Source organism: Zootoca vivipara, chromosome 10, assembly GCF_963506605.1.
Source record: "Zootoca vivipara chromosome 10, rZooViv1.1, whole genome shotgun sequence".
In the NCBI taxonomy this organism is placed as follows: Eukaryota; Metazoa; Chordata; class Lepidosauria; order Squamata; family Lacertidae; genus Zootoca; species Zootoca vivipara.
Window position 1 is genome coordinate 54,987,373 of NC_083285.1, and position 27,901 is coordinate 55,015,273.

Genomic DNA, 27,901 nt, shown 5'->3' on the forward strand with positions numbered 1-27,901 from the left:
AAAGAAAAGAAAAAGAATGCCTTTAGTCTACTCTCATTTCAAAATAGATAGGCTTCACCTAACAATTTTCTTTTTTGATAACTTAAGTTTCACACACTACAAATGATGACAGTCTGTGCCATCTGGGCGAAGAGCACAAGTAGACTCATTCATGTGTGGCCAGAAGTTTGCATAACAGTAATATGGCCTTTCCCAACTTGATGCCTTCCTTCTGTTTTGGACTGGAGCTCCCAGCAAGCTCAGTATGGCAGCCTTTTGTGTGTGGCTCAGAACTTTTGAGGTGCACCTTGCAGGGGTGGCAGTGGACTTTTCTGAGCCCCTGTAGAGAAGCACCTCAGAAGCTGCTTGTAGGATGCATTCCCACAGTAGGGCGTGTCATTTAAGGACGGATTTGATTTGGTTTTTTTGCGAATTTGCTCAATGAGGGGTTCTAAAAATATGTTATTGCACATAAGGAATCCAAATCTGCAATTATTTTTATGATTGATTATTAGCTTGGTAAATTGAGATCTGTTTGAAATACACTAAAAAAAGGCAAAAACTCGCATTTTGAAGCAAAGTTAAAGTTTTTAATCATTTTATACATGCGAATATATAAAGAAATTTTGTTTCCAGCTGTAACAACATATCATTACTTTATCTTATAATGTCCTATTATAGTTAAAAAATAAAAAATAAAAATAAATGAACAACTTCAAGGGCTGGTGTCACATGATCATGTATCTGCTGAGGGCCCACATCTGAGCAGGAGAGCCACTGGCAGAAGCCCCCTGGACCATGCTCGTCAAAAGAAGTGTACACTGTTAAAATTTAATTCCTGTAGAATCTAAAGGCCTGCTCTTGATCCTCACAAAGATGGTGTCAGACTTAGAGAAACCATATTCCATGCAGGTCAAGACTTCTGTTCATTTAATGGTTCTGAAGCAGGAGAATATATAGTATTTCCATCCTTCCATCACTGTGATAGAAGGGTTACCATAATGCTTATTATCCATGCTACTATTGAAGGAACTAAAATCTTGTCTTTCTTAAAATGTGGCAATCCTTCTCTTAAGATTGGGTGCCTGTCCAACAGCCTGAATCCTACACTATCAGAATGCTGTTTTTGCACCCCCAATTTATCCAATAAGGAAAGACCGTCACTCGACTGAACTTAGGTAGCTCTACTTTACAGTGTATTTTTAACATCTCCAAGTAGTTTATCCAGTCCTCTGCATAGACTTCATTATCATGTTTATCATCATAGCTATTCTTCAAAGAAAACATGCTTTTTTCCTTCATGGGAATAAAATTCTGTTTGCAAAGGGTGGGAGTGAGCAACAAAGGGACATAATTCTCTGCTGAATATTATATATATATATATATATATATATATATATATATATATATATATATATAAAATAGTATAGTATAGTATAGTATAATAAAATGATGTTGGTGGGTGAGGATCCCAGCTCCTTTGATGACCACACAATTGTTCTGGTACCAGAGATGCTCTGTAACATATTCAAGCAAGCCCCCAGCCCCCAATCTCCAATGCAACACAGAAGACAATTGCTAGGGCTGGTTAGATGTCCTCATGCCGCCCCATTCTGTCTATCTCGGATAGACGATAAATCTACTTGTCAGAGCATTTCGGCTTTGAAACCCCAACGACCTCAGTGGGTGGACTGGTGGTAGAAAGCAAAAAAGATATCACATACTGTTGTATAATATTAATATTAATAGTACAGATAACTACAATACATATATAAGAGAACTACAATACAGTGGTACCCCACAAGACGAATGCCTCATGCAACAAAAAACTCACAAGATGAAAGCGTTTTGCGTTGCGAGAGGCGTCTCGCAAGACGAAGTTTCCTATGACCGTGCTTCACAAGAGGAATAGGAATGCATTAACTAAATGGGTAGACCTGGTAAACCAGGAAAATTTTAAACCATGCTTTGCAAGATGAATTTTTTGCTATATGAAGCAACTCGCAGAATGAATTATTTTCCTCTTGCAAGGTACCACTGTATCTTGTAATCAATTTTAGGCACTTATCAACATCTGTTTTCATGAAAATTGGAGGATAACCTATACGTTTAAATGACAGAATTTTTTTTAAAAATGTTAAAAAGTAGGAACTTTTCACATAGATATTTACCAAGCAAGACCTAAATATTTACAAGTAACCAAAATATATTTCAAACTAGTGTATTTCAGCCCGTTCAATAACGGGCGCTAGAACATCCTGGGGTTCGGAGAAGCGCTTGCGCAGCGCTTCTCCGAACCCTGGGAGCTGTTCTTGCTGTCGCCGGCAGGGGGACAGGAACGGAGGAGGAGAAAGCGCTGCTTTCTTCTCCTCCGTTCCTCTCCCGCAGCCGCCGACAGCAAGGAGACATCCCAGGTTTCGGAGAAGCGCTTGCTGTCCTTGCTGTCGCCGGCAGGAGGACAGGAACGGAGGAGGAGAAAGCGCTGCTTTCTCTTCCTTCCTTCCTCTCCCGCAGCCGCCGACAGGAAGGACGCGGGACACACCCCTACTTCGTCGTCGCTGCTTTGCGGCCTCCCGCCGCTCCTCTCACGGGCCAGGGAGGGTTGTGAGGAGGAGGTCTCTGCCGGCCTCCACCCTCGCTTCCCTGACGTTCTGGCTGGGAGCGGCGGTTGGAGGAGGCAGGGGGGGAGAGAGTGCGCACGTGCAGTCTCTGCTGTCCAATCCCTGTCCTGGCGCACATGCGCAGTACCCCAGGGACACACGGGACAACTTGGACGCAGGGACAACTTGGACTTTATTATATAGGATTACATAATCATACCACAACTTTTTAACACCCCTCAAATCAGGATTTTTAAACATGGAAAATTCAACACGCCCTATTCCCACAGTTCCTCGTTAATTTCTATGTCCATAGGCTGCTATTGGCATAGGGTGCCATGCTTGTAAGGAACATCAATGGAAGCATTGGGCCAGATCTAATTGCATGCTGCCTCATAGAAGATGCTCTGTGAGAGTGTATGATTTGGAGTGTCCCAAGGCTTTTTGTGGGGTGAACATCTCTAGCTCAAAGCAGGCAGAACTTTGGAGAAGTCACCCATCTATCTTTACTTAATTTAATTACAATATAGTTAAAAAATGGCAACATTAAAAATGCTTAAACCCATCAATTTCCCATATTAATCCACACACAACATTCCTGCAGTAAAAGCAATTTTAAAGAAGTTTTTATTACAATTTTTGAACAATAAAATTAAAGTAATAGGTGAATGGCATCTATTCCTGGTAACATGTCAGTTTTTAATCTGTCTATAAGACCTGGAAGGTTACTTTATAGATATATAGATAGACAGACAGATAGATATTCCATGCAGTTTGCACTAATCAAAGTTAAAATGATCATTCTCTTCTCAGAAAAGAGCTCAGAATCGTCTTTTAATATTCGTAATTCAGTGGACAGTGTAATATATGTGCTTTTAAAGGCTCAGTGCTTGTTATACTAGGATTGATTTCTCCCTCTCATCTACCCTCTCCTCTCTCCCAGCACACATAAACACTTACATGTTTTCCAGCTTAATTTCCCGTATAAGATAAATTAAATGGGACAATAGTAGCTGGCTGGACATTTCTTGCATGAAATTAGCATAAAAGCCATCCTCTCAAGAGTTCCCCTGAGGTTTCATGTTACAGTGTATTTCTTAACTTTGTAACAAATTACTGACTTGGAAAATGCAATTGAATGTTTGAATTAAAGCCTCTTTGAGAACCCGTGTTAAGGTTGTACAGCTTCCTGCTTGACTGACTTGCTGCTGCAGATGCCAGCATCGGTCCCTTTCTATCTGGCTCCAAAGACACTTCAAATTAATTTTCATTCTCCCTTGGCAATATCTGTAGTGTAGGCCATCTGATTAAAGATGCACAGCCTAAAGTAAATCTTGTTGAATTCACTGTAACTTAGTAACATGTGCATGTAGCTACAAATTAGCGACAAGATGGTTAACTATTAACCTATATTAATTAATAAAATACTGCAGTATTTTATCAGGCTTAACTGCCACACTTACATAACACATTGTGTTTACTGAAATACTGTTCATGGTACTCTTGAAGCTGCAGGGGTAATACTTGATGAGTTTGCAATTGATGGGTGTGCTGCAACCATAGCAGATATTCATATAAACTCTTGAACGTTTGATGCAGAGATGTGGAAGAATGGAAATGATTTGTAGTATAGATTAGAAGGGTAAATAAAATTTTTTTAGCACATTCCCTTATGGTATTGTATGTACAGATTTCTGTTAGGGGTGCCTACTTTGAATTGTTTTTAAATTTATTGGATGACATTTTCTGTGTTCTTCTGAATTGTACATTGCCTTCCACACATGTCTCAAGAGAATCAATCAATAATGCAGGGTAGCATAAAAATGATGGGGGACTGGAGAACTAGGAGCAGCACAGAGATTTAGAAGCATCCATAAAAGAAATAATTAGTGAATTAGGTGGGAAGGCACAGCTGACAGTGCACTTCTAGTAAGAAATAGAATGCTGTGCAGTCTTTCTAAAAACATGTTGCCCAACTGTTTCATGTTAATCTGATTCTTTAATTGATATTGCTTTATTTAAGATTGAGAATCTTCAGGAACAGTTAAGAGACAAGGAGAAACAGATGAGCAGTTTGAAAGAAAGGGTAAAATCCCTGCAGGCTGATACCACCAACACCGATACTGCCTTGACCACACTGGAGGAAGCACTTGCGGAGAAGGTGAATATGAAAGAAAGACAACCTTGCCTAAACCCTGTCCCCCACCCCCGCAAGCCACAACAATCTATTCTCCTTGTGAATAATTTCCCTTTGTCCTATCTCAGGCAGGAAGATGCCACTTTCGTTGGATGCTATCAGTTTAGCTTAATCAGGTGCTGCAGTTTAAAACACTTCCGATTGCATTTGGTATGTGTATTAATCAAACACATGCTGACTTAAAATCTTCTGAAAACTGTTCACCTCTGAGCTTGGATATACTGCTTGAGAAATATATGAGTTAGATAAGGAAGCTGGAAATGACTTCTAACCTGTGACGCTATGATATTATGATGACTTGTGCAGCTCACCTGAGAGAGATGCTGTTTCTGTCATTTCTGAGATTCCTACAAGTAATAACAACAACAACAACAACAACAACAACAACAATTGTTATTGTTATTATTTGGATCCTCCCTGGCCGAGGCTGGGCTCAGAGCGGCTAACATCATAAAAACAACACAATATGCATAAAAATAGATACCAGTTAATTAAAATACAAGTTAAAATCTGGGCAGGTGGCAATTATGGAATTGAGAGTGGTTAGTTTCTGGCTGTAGTTCAAAACTAAACTGTAAGCTGGGTCCAGTGCTGCATTTGTTTATTGTAAATAATACAGCATGACAGGTTTATATTTTTAATCACTGTATGGCAACAGTTACATCATAGTCACTTGGAGTGACAGGTGGTGAAGTGAATTTTGCTGAGTGTGTTTAGTAACTTGTGTTTCCAAGCATCTCCTGGGCATAGTAAAATTATCCTTGCCACCTAGGAGGACACCACCGATCACAGGATTTCAGCATTGGCAGTCACCCCAAAAAGATTTTATAAGTTTGCTTCTGAATTTAATCACAGATTCTGTGTTTCAAAATGTCTTGCCTCTAATGTCTTTCCATATTTGTAGGTTGGATTTTTGATTTTGGTCTATTTTATATCTGATTATCAGCTCATATAGATTAGTGCAGCCATGGGGTCCCTTCAGATGTTGCTGGTCTCTAGCTCTCATCATCCCTGACAATTAGCTACCCTGTCTGGTGCTGATGAGGGCTGGAGTCCAACCGTATCTGGAAGATACTGTGTTGGCTATCCCTGCACTAGTGTCATCCTGGTGCAGCAATTGCACAAACCGCTTTATTTGGTGCTCTGCATAAGTTCTATTGGAAGGGGGACAGCGATAACAAGGGATCTGTTTAGCTTTATACTGCATACTTGTGAAAACTACGTCAGAAGCAGCATTTTTGCTCTCTCACTTCTTCAGTTTCTGTGAATGTGTTGTCTTTGTGACATGATTTGTCTGGATCTTGTTCTACCAGGGAAACAGTTTAGCGAAGACCTATCATGTGTGTTTAATTTGTATAACGACTATGTAAGTGAAATGTTACAGAGATTTATTTAAGTCTGCAACACTATGTACCCTTGGGAACAAGTCTCATTTGAACTCAGTGGGGTTTGTGTCAATGAGTAAACATGTGTAGACCTTCTCAGAATTAAGCATTTGTCCAGCCACTCAGAGCTGGGATTTCTTTGACAGAGTGCTCTGTTTTTGTCAGGAACGTACAATTGAGCGCCTGAAGGAGCAGCGCGACAGAGATGAGCGAGAAAAACAGGAGGAGATTGACAACTATAAAAAAGATGTTAAAGACCTGAAAGAGAAAGTCAGCGCCTTGCAAGGAGATCTTTCTGAGAAAGAGGTTAACCAATATATATTATAGGCATATAAAGTAAAGAACCTTCGTGTTAAGAAGGGTAGTTTTCTTGATTCTCTCAGCAATTTTATCCGCTAAAAACTAAAATGTACAACACAGGCTTCAAATGAATATGCATGGAAAATCAGATGAAATTTAATATTGCTGATACCTAGAATGTGTTTGTTGATATTGGTGAAAACTGCAATTTACGGCTTATTTTCGACATTTGACATTATCTTATTGCCTGGATTGGTCACTTCCTGCTTCACAATGAAAAGCTGTTTTTCATTGTCCCAGGAATGGAAGTGAGAGCTAGATATAGACACCAATGTATTCTGAAACATTGAAAAATTTAATGTAGCTGGGATTGAGCACAAGTGTGCCCACCAGCACAAAAGGGAAATTGGGGATACTGGGAAACAGAACAGAGGGGGGAAACCTGAAACAGGTGAATGATTACTGCAAATGCTCAGTGAGGGCATATTTTCAATTATTGCCACACTGACTGACTGCTGCTGGGGTATGTGTGTGTACACATGCTGGAATTTTGAATGGAAACACTTCACACTATAACATTTTGTTGCAGGACCTTACTTGTCATTGACAAATGAATGCTGCTTCTGGTCTTCCGATGCTGATACTTATAAATCCAAAACCAAGCATGAGGGAGATACATTGCCAACTTGGGTTATCTCAGAGATATGCGCAAGTGTGTGTGTGTGTGTGTGCGCGCACGCGCAGGTAGATAGGTAGATAGATATGCATGCATATAAATATACACACCCAAAAAAGACCCATCTAGTGGCATGGAACACTGAGAATTGGGGGGGGGTTAATAATTGGGGGAAACTGACAACTGAATAAGAGGGAGAATAGAATGGAGCAGATGAAACAGGAGAACAGAGAAACAAACCAATGATTGGGGATGTTGGGAGTGTAACAACAACTGGAGGGTCACAGTTTTCCTCTCCTTGGACTACAGCAGTCTAGGAAATGGCTGTAGGCTGCAATTGCACTTTTATTCAATTGAGGGGAAAAAGTCAGATTTTATGAGTTGGTAGTGGGGGAACAGTGAAGCTGAATTTGGGTGGGGGAAGAGAGGGGAATGTTGTGATAAGTAAGTGAACAAAGCACAGCTATTCCATAGTAAATGGCTGGTGTAAAAGTATTCTTTCTGTTTTATGCCCATAGACATCAATGGCAAAATGAAATTTAACTGGGATTCGGCATTAGTGTGTCCCTATTCCCACCCCCACCCCCCAAATAGCCCAAATGGAGGAGGGGAATGAAAGCAGGCCAGTGATTTCTGGACATGCTCAGTGGGCACAGAATGCTAACTGATTTTGGGGGAGGAGGAATGGAATACAGTAGTAATAGCCGGACTCCTGAACAGAAGCACTGAAAAGGGGAAAGGGTGGAAGAGTCTTGTGGTGCCTTAAAGGGTGGAATAAGTCCAATTCAACAGATCATAATGTGCTTCTACTCTTGGCATATGGATTAAAGAAAAAAATAATGCAGTCAGGTGGAAATGAAATCTTGTTATGTAAATGGAAAAAATAAACTTTCTGGCAATTGTGTTAAAAAATCAATATATATACTTCATTAGTTTCTAAGGGCCCCAAGACTCCTTGTTGTTTTTGATTCAGCATAGCTATCCCTTTTGGCACTGAGCTCTGTGGCAGTGTGAAGTTAATAGCTGATTGTTTTCCTTCAAATAAGACATCAGATAAGACATAATTCAGGGGTCCCCAAACTACAGCCCCCGGGCCGGATGCGGCCCAATCGGCCTTCCAATCCGGCCCGCGACGACCCCCGCCGCCCGCTGCCGCCGCCCGCTCTCACGGCGCGCAGCGCAGCGACGATCTAAAAAATCGGCAAAAAATCGCCGAAAATCCTTTGTGCGCATGCGTATGGGCCTCTCCCGACCCGGAAGAGGTCATTTCTGGTGCACTTCCGGGTCGGGGGAGGCCCATACGCATGCGCACAAGCGATTTTCGGCGATTTTTTCCCCGCCCGTGTGCGTGTGCGCATGCGCACGGGCGCGCACTCCCCCGCCCTCCGGCCCGCTGTGCGCGCACTCCCCTGCCCTCCGGCCCACCGCGCGGTCGGCGCGGCGGGCACCGGCCCGCCGCGCGGTAAGTCTGGGGACCCCTGACATAATTTCATCTAATATATTTAGAAGTACTGTACTACTCCCTTCCATTGAAAAAAGAGATTTTCCTATATGATGCTTATAAGCTTCTAAAGAAATGTATTGATCCAGAGCAGAAAACAAAATGCAATTGATATATAGACTGGGAACAAAATATTGGTGCTAGAGCTGAAAAGTATAGTTTTGTTCTTCATGCTGCTGCATGTGTTACCTTTGTTGTAGACTTCATTACTGGATTTGAAGGAGCATGCATCATCTTTAGCATCATCAGGACTGAAGAAAGACTCTAGGTTAAAGACATTAGAAATTGCCTTGGAACAGAAAAAGGAAGAATGCCTGAAACTAGACTCTCAGCTGAAAAAGGTAAACACTAGAAACCTTTCTCCTTTCAAATGGAAATTGCTGGTCCTTCTCAGACTTAGCCTTCTTTTTTATCATTCCCTTCCTCCTCCTGCAAATTTTAGATAATAAAGTATTACTTTGGGATCAACAAAGCATTGTCATTCAAAAAGAGTGTGTAGGATGATTGCATTAGGGATTGGGGTTCATTTCGAGCCACTTTTGCACACAGGAAGAAAGTGACAATAGAGAATACATGTGTGACTCATGTCCTTTTCCCATGCTTTTGGGCATACTATGACCTAGCTTACACATTTTCCCTTGATGAGATGAAGAAAGATGCCAGTTCTCTCACATATCCTATCCAGAAGCTGTATCTTCCTCTCCGTTTCCTTGTATCATGCAAAGCAATACAGAAAGTAAATACGTAGACTGATAGAGCTACTCTGTCAGCAAAATTCCAATAACTAAGTAGGAAAACATTACTTATTTGCATGAATGCAAAGGCATTTATAATAGAGCTAGTTCATAAAATGTTGAGATAGGGAGGGGCTAAAATTCTGCTGCAAAAGGGCATCTTTAACAGGCATCTAAGTATAAAACGGGTAAACTTCCTAAACTAAGGAGATGAGAGTTGTGGAATAATGGAGTGCATTCACATTGTAATTAAGTTAGGAAAAAAGCAGTTGAAATAACCATTAATTGGAGAAGAAACATAGTGAAAGAGTAATCTTAATTAATAGAAAATATTTAATATTCATTTTTGCAGCTACTCACTGTGGAGATGCTTTTAAATATTTGTTTTCCATTCCACAAGTCTTGGAATAAGTTTCATCTGAGATTTGTCTTCAGTTCTTAGTTCTGTTGTAGATCCTGTTTTAGTTTTTTCTTTTTTGAAGAGTTTCCCATGCCTGGGCCTATTCCAATTGCTTTAACAAAAAGAGATGCAAATAACCTGCTGGAGCTCTTCATATAAATACTCCTGGTCTGAAATGCAAACCTTTCCCCCGCTTTTGGCTACATGAAATAATTAATCACCATCAGAGAGGAACGGAGATCAGCCTGATTCTTTCCACCTGCCAGGGTTTTCCAGCAACTGAGTCTGCCTCACCTCCCACCAACCAGTATAATGCCATTTTAAATGCCAGGGCACAATGATTGTGGGAAGGAAAGAGACTGATTTGGCTCTGCCGATGGATCAAAAACTTTGACTGTGCCCAGTCAGTAAATCTCAAATCTTTATGCACTAGCCATTTGGAGAGCGTTTGAGGTAAGATACATTTCAGCCATTTGCTGGAATTGTCTTGGAGCCATTAGCAATAGTGATTGAGTTTCTTTTGGCCTGCTGTGATTCCCACAAAGTAAGCCACAAAGCATTCAGATGAAATTGTCAAGACAAGAATCTAAACTTCTGGAGATACTCAAACAAAAGCAAATGAAGCTGGCAGCAGTTATGGAAAGAAGAAACCCTCTAAAAAGGACAAGCACCAGCAGATAAACTACGAAGAGTTTCAGCATATCATCTTACAGTAGAATTGTGGGTGGTTGTAGTTGTTTTTTGCATTACATTGTAAGCTTTCACATGGTGGGGGAAAAACAGATTTATAAAGCTTGCATGTTGGGGATAAATTTCTAGTCTGGTCTTCTCACTCACTGGCTTTGTGCAGTCAGCATTCAGAGCTACTGATCATGTGTGTTACCTTTCATTGACAGATTAGCTGCTACATTTTATATTTATAGTGCGGAGAATGTGTACTCAGTACTAGATAGAGCACATGCAGGAGGTCCTAGATTCAATCCTTAGTATTCCCAGGTTTGGCTAACAATCCTGTAGACTGAGATAGATGGACCAATAGCCTCGCTCAAGATAACTTTCTGTGTTCAATGTCATTGTAGGAAAATTCATGTTCCACTATAACATTTGAAGTATGTCATGAGAGCGTTGCTCCCAGTGTATAGATGCACTAGGTTTGGACACAACAAAACGACTAAACAACAACAAATGTTCTAAATACAGCTGTTGCAACATTGAAATGTTCATACATTCAGATACTGAGTAGATCCATCAAGTTATCTTTTACAGCATTTTTGAGGTATAGTACACTCACATATTTAGGTTGCTGAACTTATTCAGCAGAGCTGGCGTTTTTAAATTGAGGGGGGAGGGAATAAGCCCATCAGGAGGTGAAATCTTCCATCCTATATTTATTTAAATGTTCAATAAAATCATAGCTCGGTGCTGCCTTAGTCAGCTTAAGGAGCTTTCCAACTGTTAATTGGTTTAAGTATGTAATGTATTGTACAGCCAATGGTTATCCAGACTTCTGCTCACTACCCAAAAGAGACATATCCAAAGACTGAAGCAGAAAAATCCATTAAAGGGAAAATAAAGACTGGATTTGGTTAATGTCTCTACATCTTTCTGTAGATTGTTTGTGTTACATTTTCTCTTTCTCTTGCACTGTTCCTTTCCCCAATTCTTCCCCTCTTTTCCTGTCTTTCTCCTTAGCATCCTGAAGTCTTATTGAGTCACCCATCCAAGCCAGTAAGTGTTATGACAAACTGGAAGGCCATAGCCAACCCCATTTGATTGTGCCTTTTCTGCATGTGTAGTCCCTTGTGTCTTTGTATTCCGTGCCCAGGAGACAGTGAAAAATTTCAAAGCCTAGGTCAGACAGTGAAAAATTTCAAGGCCTAGGTCCTTGTTGCTTTGTTCTAGTTTTTTATTTAATCAGCTTATAGTTTTGCTACCTTTCTGCTTCTCTGCTTAGTTGCTTTTCTAATCTGTATTTTTCAGATCCTGTTTTTTAAATGTGAAGTATCATAGGAGTGCTGTAACAAAATTGAAGGTGGTAGATTCTACTTCATTGAAGGTTTTTAAACAGAGGATCTGTCAGGGATTCTTCAGCTGTGGTTCCTGCATTGCAGAGTATTGGAATAGATGACCTTTGGGGTCCTTTCCAACCCTACAATTCTATGTGTCTATGAAATCATTCCAAAATGCTTGGGAGTGTAAATTGCAGATCAGGAAAGTTACCATGAGGGTGCTGGCATACTTAATGATCAGAGTTAAAGAAGCTATCAGAGGCAAGAAGGATTCCTTCAAGAATTGGAAGCCTTGCCCTAATGAAGAGAACAAAGGAACACAAACTGGCAAAATAAATGTGGGTAGACAGTAAGGGATGGTAAAAAAAATTTTGCACAACACAGTGCTAAAAAGACTAAGATCAACAACAATAAGTTCTTTCAATATATTGGTAGCAGGAAACCATCTAGGGAGGAAGTTGGACTCTTGGATGTGTGCTAAAGGAGGGTAAGGAGAATGCTGAGAAGCTGAATTAATTATTTCTACCTGTACTCACAGTGTAAGATATAGGGCAGATCCCAGTGCCTGAACTAACTTTTGCAGGAAGGGAGTCTGAGGAACTGAGGCAGATAGTGGTGATAAGAGATTAAGTTCTAGACTTAATATACAAAATAAAAACTGACACATTGCTGGGTCTGGAGGGCATCCAGCTAACAATTCAACTCAAACGTGAAAATGCTAATCCTATAACAAAAATATGTAAGTTGTCCCTCTGACCAGCCTTCTCCATACCTCCCTAGTGCAACACTAATTTTTAAAAAGGAATTCAGGGAGGATACTGGAAATTACAGACCAATAGGCTTAACTTTTTTGATGGGAAAACAGGTGGAAAGTATTGTTAAAGATAAAATAACCAAGCATATAGAAGAACAAGCCTTGCTGAAGTGTAGGCCCCATGGTTTCTGCAAGGGCTGGTTTCATAAACCTACCTTTAAAAGTGTCAGTAAGCATATAGATAGAGGTGATCCAGTTGACATAATGTACTTGGACTTTCAAAAAGCATTCAACAAGGTAACTCAACCACGGCTTCTGTGTAAATGTAACTGTCATGGAATACAATGAGAGGTCCTGTTGTGGATCAGGAACTGGTTAAGTAATGGAATAAAAGAGAGTAGGAATAAATGGACAGTTCTCTGAATGGAGTGATGTAGAAATTGGAGCACAGAGGAATCAGTACTGAGACTTTAGGGGTGAACACTGAAGTGGCCAAGCTTGTTGACAATACTGAATTGTTCAGTTGTTAAAACAAAAAGAGATTGTGAAGAGCTCCTGAAGGACCTCTTCAAATTGAGTGAATGGGTAGTAAAAGAGCAAATGCAGTTCACTGTAAACAATGGTAGAGTGGTGTATGCCACAGTGAAAGAAAATTTTAATTTCATATATACACTCATGAGGTCCAAACTGACAGTAGCTGACCAGGAATGTGACCTTTGGATTATCGTGGATAACTCTTAAGTAGATACAGGTAGGTAGCCATGTTGGTCTGTTGTAGTCGAAACAAAATAAAAAAATTCCTTCCAGTAGCACCTTAGAGACCAACTAAGTTTGTCATTGGTAAGTGTGCATGCACACGAAAGCTCATACCAATGACAAACGTACTTGGTCTCTAAGGTGCTACTGGAAGGAATTTTTTTATTTCTTAAGTAGATGTTGACTCAGTGTGTGACAGCTGTGAGAAAGGCAAAGGGGAAGTAGGGGAAGGTGCAAGTGGGCAAGTTGATATTCATTCCCATTGAGAGCAAAACTTATACATTAAAGAGGAAAAGGATAAGACAAGAGAAACTCTGGTGTAGATAAAAACAATACATGGATGGAACAACTACTATTTTCCTCCTTGTACTTTAGATTATGGAAAGAAAATCACCCACATTTAGTTTATATTTTCCGTTTAATAGTAAAAAGTAATTTGCAACAGATGTGAACAGACTTCAGGCTAGTGAAATCTACTTTGGATTTTTTTAAATGCACAGCTTCACAGCCCCTCAAATAAATTCCATAGCCACTGTCCCACCCCCACCCCCACCCCAAGAGAAGTCAATAAATGCATGAGCTAGTAGCGAAAGATATGGGTTCGCGTCTGTGATCAGTGATGAACATAACTTGGTGACCTTGGGCCAGGCACTGCCAGGGCCTAGCCTCCCCAAGACAGCAATCATGTCCAAAGATAGACCTGTCTTCTAATGCCTGAAGCTTGCAAAACTGGCAAGTGTCACTTCCAACTTTTTCCTGCTATGAAAAAGTATCAAAACTCTGCTCTCCTCCCACTTCCTGCTCCACTGCATCATTACTTAGGATCATTGGGAAGTGACAGATTGGGACAGGAGGCCTTCCTGTATTTTTTACTTTATTTTATCAGGTAGATCATGAGTAGCAGCAAAGGGTCTGGGGCTCAGTGCAGCGAGTTACCTGACTGAGGTGTAGATTGCACATAGAGAGAAATGTTGATTAACAAGAAGAAGGCAAGAAGTGGGAAAGGATGCCTGTCCCTCCCCGTCAAGCCTGTGCATTTGAGATGATTCTTAGAACGTATCAGTCATTGGGACTAGATAGAGAAGTAATAAGGTAAGAGATTGCAGGGTTAGCATGTTCTTCACAGGCTGACTGGTCAGAGTTGGATACAAGATGGTGGACTAGATAGAGCTTTGGTTTGATATAGCAGGACTCTTGTGTCGTGTTTTGAGAACAGAATGTTTCCTGTTAGGAATGTGAATATGGATACAAATAATAACTCTTGGGATACTTTTTTGTGCAGGCTCATGAAGCAACATTGGAGGCTAGGGCCAGTCCAGAGATGAGTGACCGATTTCAGCAATTGGAAAGAGATGTGGCTCGCTACCGGGAAGAATCCAGTAAGGCTCAAGCTGAACTGGATCGTCTGCTAGAAATCCTGAAAGAGATGGAGAATGAGAAGAATGATAAAGACAAGAAGATAGCAGAACTAGAAAGGTGAGAAGGGTAGGGGAGAGAAGCCCGTTATCGGGTTTTTAACTTATTGCCATTCAAAACAGGGCATTGGGGGAGCTTCTAAAAGTTAGTTAAGGGTTTTTGCTTTTCCCCCTGCCTATTTCAAAAGGTATGCTGATGTTTCTGGGATCTCTTTTAAATAGTAGGAGCAAAAGTGCAATTGTAGGAAACGATGGTAGCTCAGTGAAGCTGGCTTTAGTTTCATGTACTGTGCATGCATACAGTCATACCTTGGTTTGCAACCGCTTCGGTTTCCGACCACCGCGGACCCGGAAGTGTTTACATCCAGGTTCCGCGGGGCTCGGATGCGCAGAAGCGATCTGCACAGCGCATGCGTGCACAGAAGCGCTCTATCGGGGAGCGACGGATTTGGGGAGCAACTGGCTTTGCGGAACAGATTGCGGTCGCAAAACCGAGGTATGACTGTACTTGAACCTGACAAATTTATATGATTTACTATAGTACCACAGATAATACTAACCACTTTTAATATGCAGCTTGATGTGAGGACTAATTCTGCCTATATGAGAATATGTTCTGCAGCCATATGAAATTAAACAGGAGAATACCACTTAGTGGCTTTGAAACAGGATTTCCACTTACTATTATATTATTACATATCTATTACATACATCTCCTTTTTCCCTGACAAAGACTCAAGGCATCTTACAGCTAAAATGCACTTCTTGGTAATACTTTCTTAGTAATGTGGTTTCCCCAAGCCCATCTTTTTCTGTGGAGAGAAATTAGGTAGGACTTAATATCCCCACTCGATTTGAACAGCTAGCAGTTGGGTCACTGGAGAAGTCATGGGAACAACACCTTAAATGGGAAATGGAACAAAACTATTAGCCATTTATTAGACTTTTAAATTTTCTCCTGAACTGCAGCCGTAAACTCTTTAGTCCATCTTAAAACAGTGACATATAATTATTATTTACAGTTTGACCAACAGTTGCTTTGAAAGGTACAATATGGAGGTTCATTTCTTGGCGGTGCACTAACTTTTCCTCTTTTGCCGGAGTGGGTTTCCTTAACATTATTTCATATGGATTCAACTGCATTTTGTCAAGTGCCAGGAAAATCACATAGATTAAGACCACCACCTAAGTAGAATTTTCCTTGGTGAATATATTAATTCTTGAAGTGCAGTAGCTGCTTGGCATTCCCTCATTGCCCAAAATTTGTTCATCTGACTTAATATTTCAATGTTGAGTTAGATGTTGAATGTGTTTAATAGTTATGGGCGACATTTGTATAAAGAAATCTAGTCAGAACTTCAGAGAATATAATCAAGAGAATTTATTGTAAGGAGAATTTGCACATCTGTAAATACTTGGTGTTACTGCTTCACATTTTTATCTTCTTTGATGTGCAGAATCTACTCAAAGGTGCCAAAACAATATTCTCAATTGATTAGGAACACACAGATAATTAACTTGCATGAAGCCTCTCAGTTGGATTTCCAGTTCAAGTTTGTTACCTTGGATGGTATCTATTCCTGTTTCACTGAAACAGTAGAGAGCTTTGAAAATCAATATTCATTATTTTTCAATGAAACTTTGAGCATTTCCATGGCCACAAGGGAAAAATATGTAATTTCCTTTATTTTTGAATTCCAAAATGTCTGTTAGGACAGTTGAAATAGAATTGCAGAAGTTTTACATAATATTCTTGAAATTTAATTTGTCAGTCTTATATAGATATCTCCCAAATTTAACTTTTCTCCACCAGTATTTGATTTTGGTCCAACTTTGCATTTCTCTGTATCCTACCAATATGTATGTTTGGATGTTCCTTCAACCTCAAAATCTATGCAGAATTCTCTATCACTGTTGAAAATATTGTTACCTTCCTTATCATATAGGTTTAAAACCTTGGAATAATCTTTTGAGTTTTTCCTGTCATCTTTTTACATTTAAAATGTTTCTAAATCCCACCATCTTTCTTTTCAACTTCTTCCAAGGTCAGTCATTATGGAGAGCTTTGTTAGTCTTCTCTCAGAATTTCTGCTGTACTATAACTGTAAACGGATTGTTCGTTTTTCTGAGTGTAACATACAGTCTTGAAGGATGAATTCTCAATAGAGTTTATTACTCTTCAAATTAGAGGAAACATGTACAGTATTTGAGATCTTCCTTTTTTACTACATTCTTCCAATCTGTAAGAGATAGCAAGAAAAATCACTTGTTTAAGGCATAGTTGATTGTTCTGAAACATACGTTTTTAATATGTACAGGAGACACCACTAGATTAACTAACTGGCTGAGACACACCACTGCAGCTTCCCCTGCAGCTTGTACTTATATACCTAGTACCTTACCATAGGGAAGTTGTCTGGTAAAAATAGCTTTTCAAGCTGGAGCCAGACTAGCTGCTGCCTCTATACCAGGGTACCACTCCATAACTGAGAGAAAAAGAAGAATTTAGTTGATTATGTTATCAAGGAGTTCTTCCATAGCTGCTTCTCAGAAATAAAAGAAAATACAGTATATGGCAAAAAGAGTAATGGAAGCAGAACACAGCCAGACTCTAGGTAGAATAGAAGAAACTTAATGTGGAAGGGAGCTGAATTACAATCCAATCCTACAGGAGCGCCAACTTGCCCCCACTATTGAGGGGACTGGTGTCTGATGTCATGCACCGGTCCTGAAAGACCTACATTGGCTCCCAGTACGTTTCCAGGCACAATTCAAAGTGTTGGTGCTGACATTTAAAGCCCTAAACAGCCTTGGCCCAGTATACCTGAAGGAGCGTCTCCACCCCCATCATTTTGCTCGAACGCTGAGGTCCAGCGCAGGGGGCCTTCTGGTGGTTCCCTCATTGCGAGAAGCAAAGTTACAGGGAACCAGGCAGAGGGCCTTCTCAGTAGTGGCGCCCGCCCTGTGGAACACCCTCCCATCAGATGTCAAAGAAATAAAGAAATCAAACTTTTGGAAGACATCAGAAGGCAGCCCTGTTTAGGGGAGCTTTTAATATTTGATGAATCATTGTATTTTTTGAACAGTTGAAAGCACTTCAGTAGATTAAGTTGAAAATCAAACAAAGAATGCACCCAATTTGTGAATGGCTTTGTTTTTACGCAGTTCTGTTCATGTATCAAATGTCAGGCTTTCTAGTTCCTTTTACTAATTACTTGCTCTCTTTATGTATTGTCATCCCACAATCATCTAATGTTTCATTGATGTTTCTTTTGTGTTCTCCCTCTCTGTCTTTCCTGGTTCCCTTGGGTTGTTTTGTGCCTGTGGTTTTTTGGCCATGCCTTTTCTCAGAAGGCACGCTTCGCACAGAATATGCTCCCCCTACCAGGTGTCTGTCCCTCCACCCCAGCCTGTAGGGGGTTTTGTATGGGACTTTTTAGGAAAGTGAGTTTCTTACAAGGCTATTGTTTCTTGCTGGTGGAATGCTGCTTTCTGCTAACTGGCTGCAATTTCTGTTGGGGTTTGCTGTAGTCAGTGTGTGTATGTCTGCCAATGTGCCACATTAATTGGATTTATGCAACATTTTAAGACCCTGGAATACAACCTGGAGCACTAGTTCTGCTGGTATCATATTATCAGCATTTTTGAATGACTTTTGTTTCGACCTCCTCTTCTTTCGGTGGTTGTATTTCTGTGAATTCCCACACTATAACTCCATTACTTTCAGGCCATTTCAGTTTCAAGCTGTTTGGCTCAATTGTGCTTTCAAACCTATATAAAACCTGTTGTGTGTGTTTTTAAATCAGAATGAGAAAACTGAAAGATAACACACAACTCTAAAATATCTTGCTTATTCATTTAAATATTTATTTAATTTGTCTTTGAAGGCACACTGTCCCCATAAGATGGTTTACAGCTCCATATCTATCCATATCTATATATATCTATTTCTATATATTCTAGTACAGCACAATCCAACTGAACAGGAACTAAAATAAAAAATATATATTTCATAGGTTTTTTTATTCTAATTAAAAGAAAAGCACATACCAGTAGTTGTGATAATACCCTGTGTCTCTTCATGGGGTATGGGGTCAACGCTGAGTGAGCCGTGTTAACCCAACAGCTCTTGCTGGCAGGTCAGAGAACAGGGCCTTTGATACTGATCCCTACACAAATGCAGGCATATAAACCTGTATGAGTGTGAGTATTTTGTGTAACTTTTCATTCTCTTCAAAGTGCCCATCACTCACCTTTCCTTAATAAGCTGTTGATAACTAGTTGCGGGCCCAGGTGCAATGAAGCCATGAGGGATGGAGGGTGAACAGGCAGTTAAGACATAAAATAAGACACAAGGCACCAGTGGCTGGGATCAGATAAGGCCACAGCTTTATTGATTACAGATTTATGCAGGTTTGGGCATAGGCATTGTGTATGCATCTAGTAATCAACCAGCCTGCCTGCTGGTTTATGGATAAGAAGTAGAGTTTGGCCACTGTCGCGGGTCACCTATTGACATGCTTCATATCCAGAGACCCTCCGCCCCCCATCACTAGTAAGGATATTAAGGCCTTTCTGCCCCTTTTGGGTATTTGGACAGGAAGCACCCCCCAGGCTCCCTTGGGGGATACCCAGCCTCCTGCCCAACTGGTCTAAGAATCCAACCCTCATCCGCCACTTGAGTTGGACCCAATACTGACTCTGCCCATGTAACTGTGACAAACTGCAGCTCCAGTGATGTTCTATTCAGGGAATCCAGTGAAAACTGCTTGTCTTAAGCACACTTACTTAAATAGCCAGGGAGGGGACTGGAGGGAAGACTTTCCCAAAATAAACAAAAAAAATAAAATGCTAGTTTGAGAATTGTGTCATCTTTAAGCCATATGCTTAGCTCATATTGAAGTGAAATGACCTGAAATTATTGAACTTTGTTCAAACTTCATTTAGAAATACATCACTTCACCCGCTGTACCATTTTCCTCAATTTTGTAACACATTGTATCAAAGGTATACACGTAAAGCTTGGAGGCTGCTTCTTAATGTTGTAAGGAATGCGGGTAGCATGTGTGCTTGGAAAATTTTTTTGCTTGCAATAATGGTTGCATTATTTTGTAACCTGAATTGTCTCGTTCTAACTCTCGTATTTCTTGCTTGCTCAGGCCTGCTTTGTTTGGGGAAGTTGCTTGCTCTTTTGTATTTAAGTCAATTTCACTGATGTAGGTTTTTAAAAGGATGTTGTCCATTTAAACGGAGTGTTTCCAAGCTGCTCTGCAATTCTAGGCATGTTCTAAATGTATAAAGCAATCAGCAGGGTTTTGGGCTAGTTGATGAACTGCCAGGTCACAAGCTTCCAGTGCCTGCTATATTTTTGTTGTCCACTGTTAAATTGGTATCAATACAAAGTCTGGTAGAAAACAAACTAGGTAATTTTTATTTTTTCTCTCTGAGGTCTTTGACATTTAACTGAATAAAGCACATCTTATCGGTCATTTCTGGCCCTGTCCTTGATGCTGGCAAATGAAAAAAGGACATTTCTACAGCGGAAAAATAAATTTGGTCATAAATAATCTGAAGTACATGTTTCATTGTCCTTTCCTGACTTCTATACTTTCTTTACCCCAATCCCTCTGAGATATGAGAGTAAATAGTAAGTAGCTGCAGTGTAATACTGACCCCAAATTGGTAGGTTCTAAGCTGCTAACTTTTTTTGAAACACAGCTGCTTAAAAATCTGTTTTCTTGTTGTAAATGTTGTAAATCTAAAGATGACAACTTGCAGTTGAAAGTTAACTTTCAGAGCAGCAGGTAACTTTTTAGCTGAATTGACTGGTATCATTAATGGTGGTCTATCAAGTATCAGATCCGCTATGTTTCTAATCACATTTCTTTTGAAGTGGCAGTCTTCAGTTTTTAGCAATTTGTATGGTTTGTATATTTAATCCAATGAAATGACTTTGAAATGAGGCAGTGCATCTATTTGAAAAAAAATGTGCATTATACCCAAATCAACCTGATGGTTTGGATATAACCTTTTAAAAGTAGCTTTAAACTGGCTCACAGTTATATATAGTAGGAAGCTCTTGAGTAAAACTGAGTAAGAGAGCAATTAATAACTTAACTTTTACTCAATACTCAATATTTTTGCTAGTGCTGTAAGTCAATGTTCTGGTAGTCACTTCTGGATCCGAATATTTGTACTGCATACCTAGAGTATGTTTAAGATAGAGCCAGTTCATAGGTTGCCACAACTGTTTCTTGAACATTTATATGTCATTTAGTGATCTGTTTCCCACATGCATGATTGTCTTGGAGAGGAGGAACAGTTTATTGTTCCTGATGAGGAAGAGCATGAGCTGGGTTGAATGATTTTCATAAATAGCCATAATTTTAGCTTATAAAAACAACACAAAACTTTCTTTGCAACTTGCTAAATCAAGAAGATGAAGAATAATGCTGCTTTGATTTTGTCTGTCAATCTCATATTTATCAGTGAAATTGAACATAGATAACTCTGAAAACAGGGTGTTACAATTAAAGCAAAAAAAGGCAATAATGAACTCCTGAGGCCCATGGCTGTGCAGTAACCTCCAACAAGTAGTCTTTAGCATGCCTACCAGTCCATAGTGTTGGAGGGAACTGTCTAGAAGTAGCATGTTCATTATTGATTTTTAGATTGCACCTCATTATATAAACTTAAAATATAGCCGACTTGACAGTAAGATTGAAAATGTTCTTAGGTGTTTGAAGAGTTCATACAAAATGATAAGTAGTTCCTGGATTTTCTTAAAGTTTTATGAGCAACACATGAAGGCTTGTGGTGTATTGATTCGCTTAATTTTGGCCTTCTTGTTGAGATAAATTAAGAAATTTTCTTGGAATAAATTTTAAATCTGAGAGGGAGGCAGCCTGAAGAAAGTTGTCTGATTTCCCAGAACTGTCATCTTGCTAACGTCTGTGTTCCATAAAATATTCTCTCAAGCAGTAGACAGTTGCTTTCCAGTTTGATTCATGCAAACTTTGGAGTTGTCTTTACACTACTGCTCCAAGAAAGGAAACAAAACAATAAAAAAGAAGGCATTTTCTGGAGCGCTCCTTGTGTGTTGAATGGTGTAATCTAATTGGGTGGTTCGAACTGCCCTGAGACCTTCGGGTATAGGGCGGTATAGAAATTAAATAAATAAAAAATTATAAATAATTCTTTTTGTTGCTATGAAGTTTACCAGAATGGAAATTTTTGGTTGAAAAAGCCTTGCCTTTCTTTCTTTCTTTCTTTCTTGTCTTGCTTTCTGATGCTGTGCTGTTCCTTTGTCACTTTTCTTGATGTCTTAACTTTGGAGTGTATCCTCATTAACCTTTTCTCTAACTTTCTCTTTCACATTTCCTACCCTGGAATTGCTGCTTGGTTCAGCCTCACTTCAAGGTCAGTATATACTAATTTAAGGATTTTATTAGACAAGTACATCTACAGCTGAGGTAGTAAAACACAGAAACCCAATTTTTTTCTCTAGAAGACGGGATCAGAAATATCTTACTCTGTATAGGGGAGCTGGACTACAGAGTAGTTTATAGCACAAAACTTGGATGTGCTGACAATAGTTATTGTTGTTTGTTCAGACATTAGCAAATTCTTATCAATATCAGAACCAGTGAAGGCGGTGAAGGTCCTGTGTGAGTGCCTGGAGGCGGTTGGAGGATGGATGGTTAACGGATTGAGGTTGAATCCTGTCAAGACAGAAGTACTGTTTGTGGGGGACAGGAGGCGGGCAGGTGTGGAGGACTCCCCAGTCCTGAATGGGGTAACTGTGCCCCTGAAGGACCAGGTGCGCAGCCTGGGAGTCATTTTGGACTCACAGCTGTCCATGGAGGCGCAGGTTAATTCTGTGTCCAGGGCAGCTGTCTATCAGCTCCATCTGGTACACAGGCTGAGACCCTACCTGCCCGCGGACTGCCTTGCCAAAGTGGTGCATGCTCTGGTTATCTCCCGCTTGGATTACTGCAATGCGCTCTATGTGGGGCTACTTTGAAGGTGCCTGGAAACTGCAACTAATCCAGGATGCAGCAGCTAGACTGATGACAGGGAGCAGCCGCCGGGACCACATAACACCAGTCCTGAGAGATATACACTGGCTCCCAGTACGTTTCCGAGCACAATTCAAAGTGTTGGTGCTGACCTTTAAAGCCCTAAACGGCCTTGGTCCTGTATACCTGAAGGAGCGTCTCCACCCCCACCGTTCAGCCTGGACACTGAGATCCAGCGCCGAGGGCCTTCTGGCGGTTCCCTCATTGTGAGAAGTGAGGTTACAGGGAACCAGACAGAGGGCCTTCTCGGTAGCAGCACCCGCCCTGTGGAATCCCCTTCCGTCAGATGTCAAGGAAATAAGCAGTTACCCTAATTTTAAAAGACATCTGAAGGCAGTCCTGTTTAGGGAAGCTTTTAATATTTAATGCTGTATTGTTTTAATATTCAATTGGGAGCCGCCCAGAGTGGCTGGGGAGACTCAGCCAGATGGGTGGGGTATAAATAAATTATTATTATTATTATTATTATTATTATATGATGAGCAGGGGAGAGTGGGACAGTCAGCACATTGACTGGCTTCCTCCAGTCCTGCACTGTGTCACCTCATCTAAGTTCAGATTCTCCATCTTCTGCCTGGTGAGGGAGAGGTCAATGAAGTGTGAGTACATTGTATCAACAGTGGATGGGCCATCTTGAATCCGTACGGTCTGCGCATTTCCACATCTTTCAAAGGTTCACTTTTTCTACACCTTACTCATTTATCTGTGTGCATGGGCAGACATTTTGACCTGACATTAAAACTTTAGTCGATTTTATCATTTTGAGCCTGTACCTGAAAATAAGAGAGTCCTGAGTGGTACTTCTCTTTGTAATTGGAAAATCAGTTGAATGGCCTACCACCCAGGAGCTTTGGTTGTGCTTCTTAATCATTGTGTGTGTGTGTGTGTGTGTGTGTGTGTGTGTGTGTGTGTGTTATGTCTTCGATACGACGTTTTAAAGCTGCCCTATACTTATGGGTTGTGGCTGTTTGCAAAATAATTCCATTGTATGAGAGTAATAAATTAGCTGATCAGTACACCTATTTTTCATATAAGAATTGTATGGGATATTGTTTTCAATGCTTTTGAAAATATAGAGGGCTGCTTTGAGGGGGAAATATACCATTTAGAGGCTAGTTTTGAACTTGTGCATACTTGTTTTATGTACATTTGAACACTTGCAAAATTTTGAGTATGCGGGATATAGTTCTAATTTAGGATATTATGGTGTGCTGTACTATTGTCAGAAAGACCACTCTGGTTGTTATGCCAAAGTTGCACATGTTTCTTTATTGCAAGTTGCAAGAATAATCAAAAGGAAGTTATTAAAGTTCCAAAAATATTTGTATAACCAAACTTACAACAAAAGCCTGTGTTGAACTATTGATCAGCATCCCCACTGGTAATAACTCCACTTACCCATATATAGAGGAGGATAAACTTGGGAAGCAAGAATAACAGTAACACTACCTGATTTCATCGCCTCTAGTGGGAGAAAAATTAAAAACACATTGTTACAGTAATTCATATCCTGAGTGTGCCATAGAACCCCAGAAAATTTAGCATGTGGCTTTATTAATGCCATATGGGGGAAGATGGTGAAACATGGAAGACAGGGCTGGCAAATCCCAGTGTTCTTCTAGCCAGGTATGTTTCCAGTCAGGTCTGAAATAGTTTGGAGCAAAATACCATAAAGGATAATTAAAAAAATAAAAAAACCAAGCAAAACAGTGCTTTAATTTCTAGTTGGGTAAGAAGCCAGCAGGAAAGAGATCTTATCGCATTTCACCAGCTAGACATGAGCAATACTGAACATATGTTCGCCCTAAAGGCATGTGCCAGAAGTTTGCAATGAAATGGCATAATTGTCAAGGAGTTTTATAAAAAAGGAAATGGTGTAAAGGCTCTAATTTAAAAAGTCATCTCTATTCTCTAGAGAAAAAATGTTCAGCTGGTTTTTCTAAGTACAAATAATTGCAGTTTCTAACTCTGAAATGCATATAGCAGAATTAGAGTAGGTAAGTTCTTATATCTTAAGCTACTGTACTGGCCCACTGATAATCAGCATTTGAAAGCCAAAGTCCTTTTAAATATTTTGATTTTTAGTTCATATTGCAGAAATGGTCTCAGTGCAACACTAATAAACTTAACATGCTGAGTTTATAATGAAATAATTGTCTTGCAGCTTACTGGCCAAGTAAGCATTCTTGCACGCATGTGCAAATCACATATGCACAATTTTTTCACAAGTTTTGAATATTCTGGTTCTGTGCTGTCTTCAAATTCAACTGCTTCATAAGAAATCTTAAATCTAGCTCTTAAATCTGAATTGTAAGAAGTGGATCATTAAATTGGAAATTGGCCTCAAATTTTCTGCACATTTTCTAGGAGGTATGGGTCTTGCCATGACTGATGCCTCAACTCAAGTTAGTCAGGCACATGTCACATAGCATACTAAACACTTGGAAAGTAATAATTCAAAATATTTTGGCAAAGAGTAGGTAAAGTCTCTTTGATGTATGTATGTATGTATGTATGTATGTATGTATGTATGTATGTATGTATGTATGTAACTGCTCAAAAGCTCAGGGGCAAAAGAGCCTTCACAGTTCTCCCCTCCATATTGGTAACAAGACCAGTGAGTGTAATATGACCTCTTTGACATCAATATATCACCATACCCCACCATCCTATTATTTAGGAAGAAGACCTGCACAAATCAGGTGGCCATGTTTATGAACTTCTTTGTGATGCCTGCATCCCATGGGTGGTAGTACCGTGTTTCCCCTTTTTTAATACGTAGTCAGAAAGTAAGCCATGGCAGGGTTTTTAACCATTTGAGAGCTATAAGACATACCCCGAAAATAAGCCATACTTCCGCACCAGCTAGCAGGACCCAGCATGCCGGCCGCGACAGGAGGAGGAAGCCTGCCGGGTCGGGTCAGTGCCCGGAAGCGGCAGTGGCTGCTTTAGTGCCAATAAAGCGTGCAGCAGTGCCGCACGGAGCACCAGCCAGAAGGACCCAGCTCCTGCAATGCCGGCCGCGGCAGGAGGAGGAAGCCTGCGGGGTTGGGTCGGTGCCCGGAAGCGGTGGCGGCTGCAGCGCTGACAAAGCGTGAAGCAGCGCCGCACGGAGCACCAAGGGCACGAGCGGCAGGAGGAAAGAGAGAGAGGCTCGTTACTTGCGGCACTTTAAGAGAAGCAGCCAGAACCGATCTCCACATTCCGAGCCTCCCTTTTGCGCGTGCGGGCATGTTAAAGCCCCGATCAGTTCACTCCCCACTTCTTCCTCGCCATCCCTCCCTTTCACGCGTTGCCTTGACCCCGCAGCCCCCCTCCCTGGCCATCTTCCCCTAAGTGCAGCGCTGCTTCGTGAGCGCTGCAGCCGCACGCTCTCTGTGTGTGCGCGCGTCTCTTTCTTTCTCTCCCTGTGCGTCCATCTCTCTCTCTCTCTGTGTGTGTGCGCGCGTCTCTCTCTCTCTCCCCCGTGCGTCTCTCTCTCTCTGTGTGTGTTTGTGTGCGTCTCTTTCTTTCTCTCCCCGTGCATCCGTCTCTGTGTGTGTGTGTGTGCGCGCGTCTCTTTCTTTCTCTCCCCGTGCGTCCGTCTCTCTGTGTGTGTGTGTGTGTGCGCGCGTCTCTTTCTCTCTCTCCCCCGTGCGTCTCTGTGTGTGTGTGTGTGTGTGTGTGTGCGCGCGTCTCTTTCTTTCTCTCCCCGTGCGTCCGTCTCTCTCTGTGTGTGTGCGCGCGCGTGTCTCTTTCTCTCTCTCCCCCGTGCGTCTCTCTGTGTGTGTGTGTGCGCGCGCGTCTCTCTCTCTCTCTCCCCCGTGCGTCTCTCTGTGTGTGTGTTTGTGCGCGTCTCTTTCTTTCTCTCCCCGTGCGTCCGTCTCTCTGTGTGTGTGTGTGCGCGCGTGTCTCTTTCTCTCCCCCGTGCGTCTCTGTGTGTGTGTGTGTGTGTGCGCGCGCGTGCGTGCGTCTCTTTCTTTCTCTCCCTGTGCGTGTCTCTCTCTCAGTGTGTGTGTGTTTGCGCGCGCGCGTCTCCCCCCCCCACAGAGAAAAGGTTCCGCTTCGGCTCGTCATTCAGCCGCGCGCGCGCGTCAGGGGCATGGGCCCAAGCCTTGTCCCCCTCGTGCTTCCCTCACAAGCATCTCGGAGCGGGACGGGTCACGGCCTCCCCCCTCATTCCCCGGCCGGCGTGAGAGAGCCCGGGGAGCAGCCTCTATCCCTCCACGCGCGCACACACCCGGCCGCCTCCAAAGCCATGGAAGCAGGAGGAGAAGCACCAGAAGCTGCTGAGGGAGATGAGCAGCCTCCCGCCCAACCGCAAGTGCTTCGACTGTAACCAACGCGGTCCTACCTACACCGACATGACGGTGGGCAGCTTCGTGTGTACCTCCTGCTCCGGCATCCTACAAGGTTTAAATCCACCTCACAAAGTCCCCCCCCCCTGTGTGCACATCTGTCTCCGAGGCAGGTGGCCATCCAGCCTCTGCTTAAAAGCCTCCATAGAAGGAAAGCCCTTGACTCAGGATGGGTAGGAGGGGAAAGGGAAAAAAATAGAAGAGGCAAGAAAATGGAAAAGACCATAACAGAGTGGCAGAGCACCCTGTGCTCTGTATGCAGAAGGATCCCAGGTTTAACCCCCAGGTACCCCCAAGTTTGAAATCCTGGAGAGCTGCTGCCAGCCTGGTTGACAGTAAAACCTGGATAGCACAGTAGGCTAGAGTGTGGTGTTTATAATGTGCGCGGAAGAGAGCACCGAGTGTCCTGAGCCAGTGGGACCCAGTTGTACCAGCACTTTAAAAAAAAAAGACACCCCCTGAAAATAAGCCACCGTGTGTTTTTTTGAGGAAAAAAAGTTATAAGACGGTGTCTTAAAAAAGGGGAAACACGGTAAGCCTATTGAAATTAATGGACTGGCCTTAGTCATGTTCATTAATTTCAGTGGGCTCACCCTGAGTAAATACTGTCCCATGTTTCTTTAGGAGAAGGGAAATGAGCCATCATTCCTCCTCCCACCCAAATACTTCCCCCTAAATGTCTGAAACAGGCCCCAGATTCACACTTGGAGGCATTTCCACCACTACATTTAAATTTGGCAGATCTAAGAACATAGATATGTCACTTTGTTTCAGTACATG

General features: G+C 41.4%; 1 protein-coding gene across 16 annotated transcripts in view; it reads left to right on the top strand.

Moving 5' to 3' along the window:
- ERC1 (ELKS/RAB6-interacting/CAST family member 1) overlaps positions 1-27,901 on the top strand; it is a 176,044-nt gene that overhangs the window by 47,044 nt on the left and 101,099 nt on the right. For 11 of the 16 annotated variants that reach the window (XM_060279984.1, XM_035127947.2, XM_060279991.1 and 8 more), the window contains 5 exons: positions 4,603-4,740; positions 6,327-6,467; positions 8,839-8,979; positions 11,465-11,500; positions 14,574-14,767. In XM_060279984.1, the coding sequence (XP_060135967.1) occupies positions 4,603-4,740; positions 6,327-6,467; positions 8,839-8,979; positions 11,465-11,500; positions 14,574-14,767 (650 nt within the window). The remainder of the gene's footprint in view (positions 1-4,602; positions 4,741-6,326; positions 6,468-8,838; positions 8,980-11,464; positions 11,501-14,573; positions 14,768-27,901) is intronic. The other 5 variants (XM_060279994.1, XM_035127945.2, XM_060279993.1 and 2 more) reach the window with 1 other exon arrangement.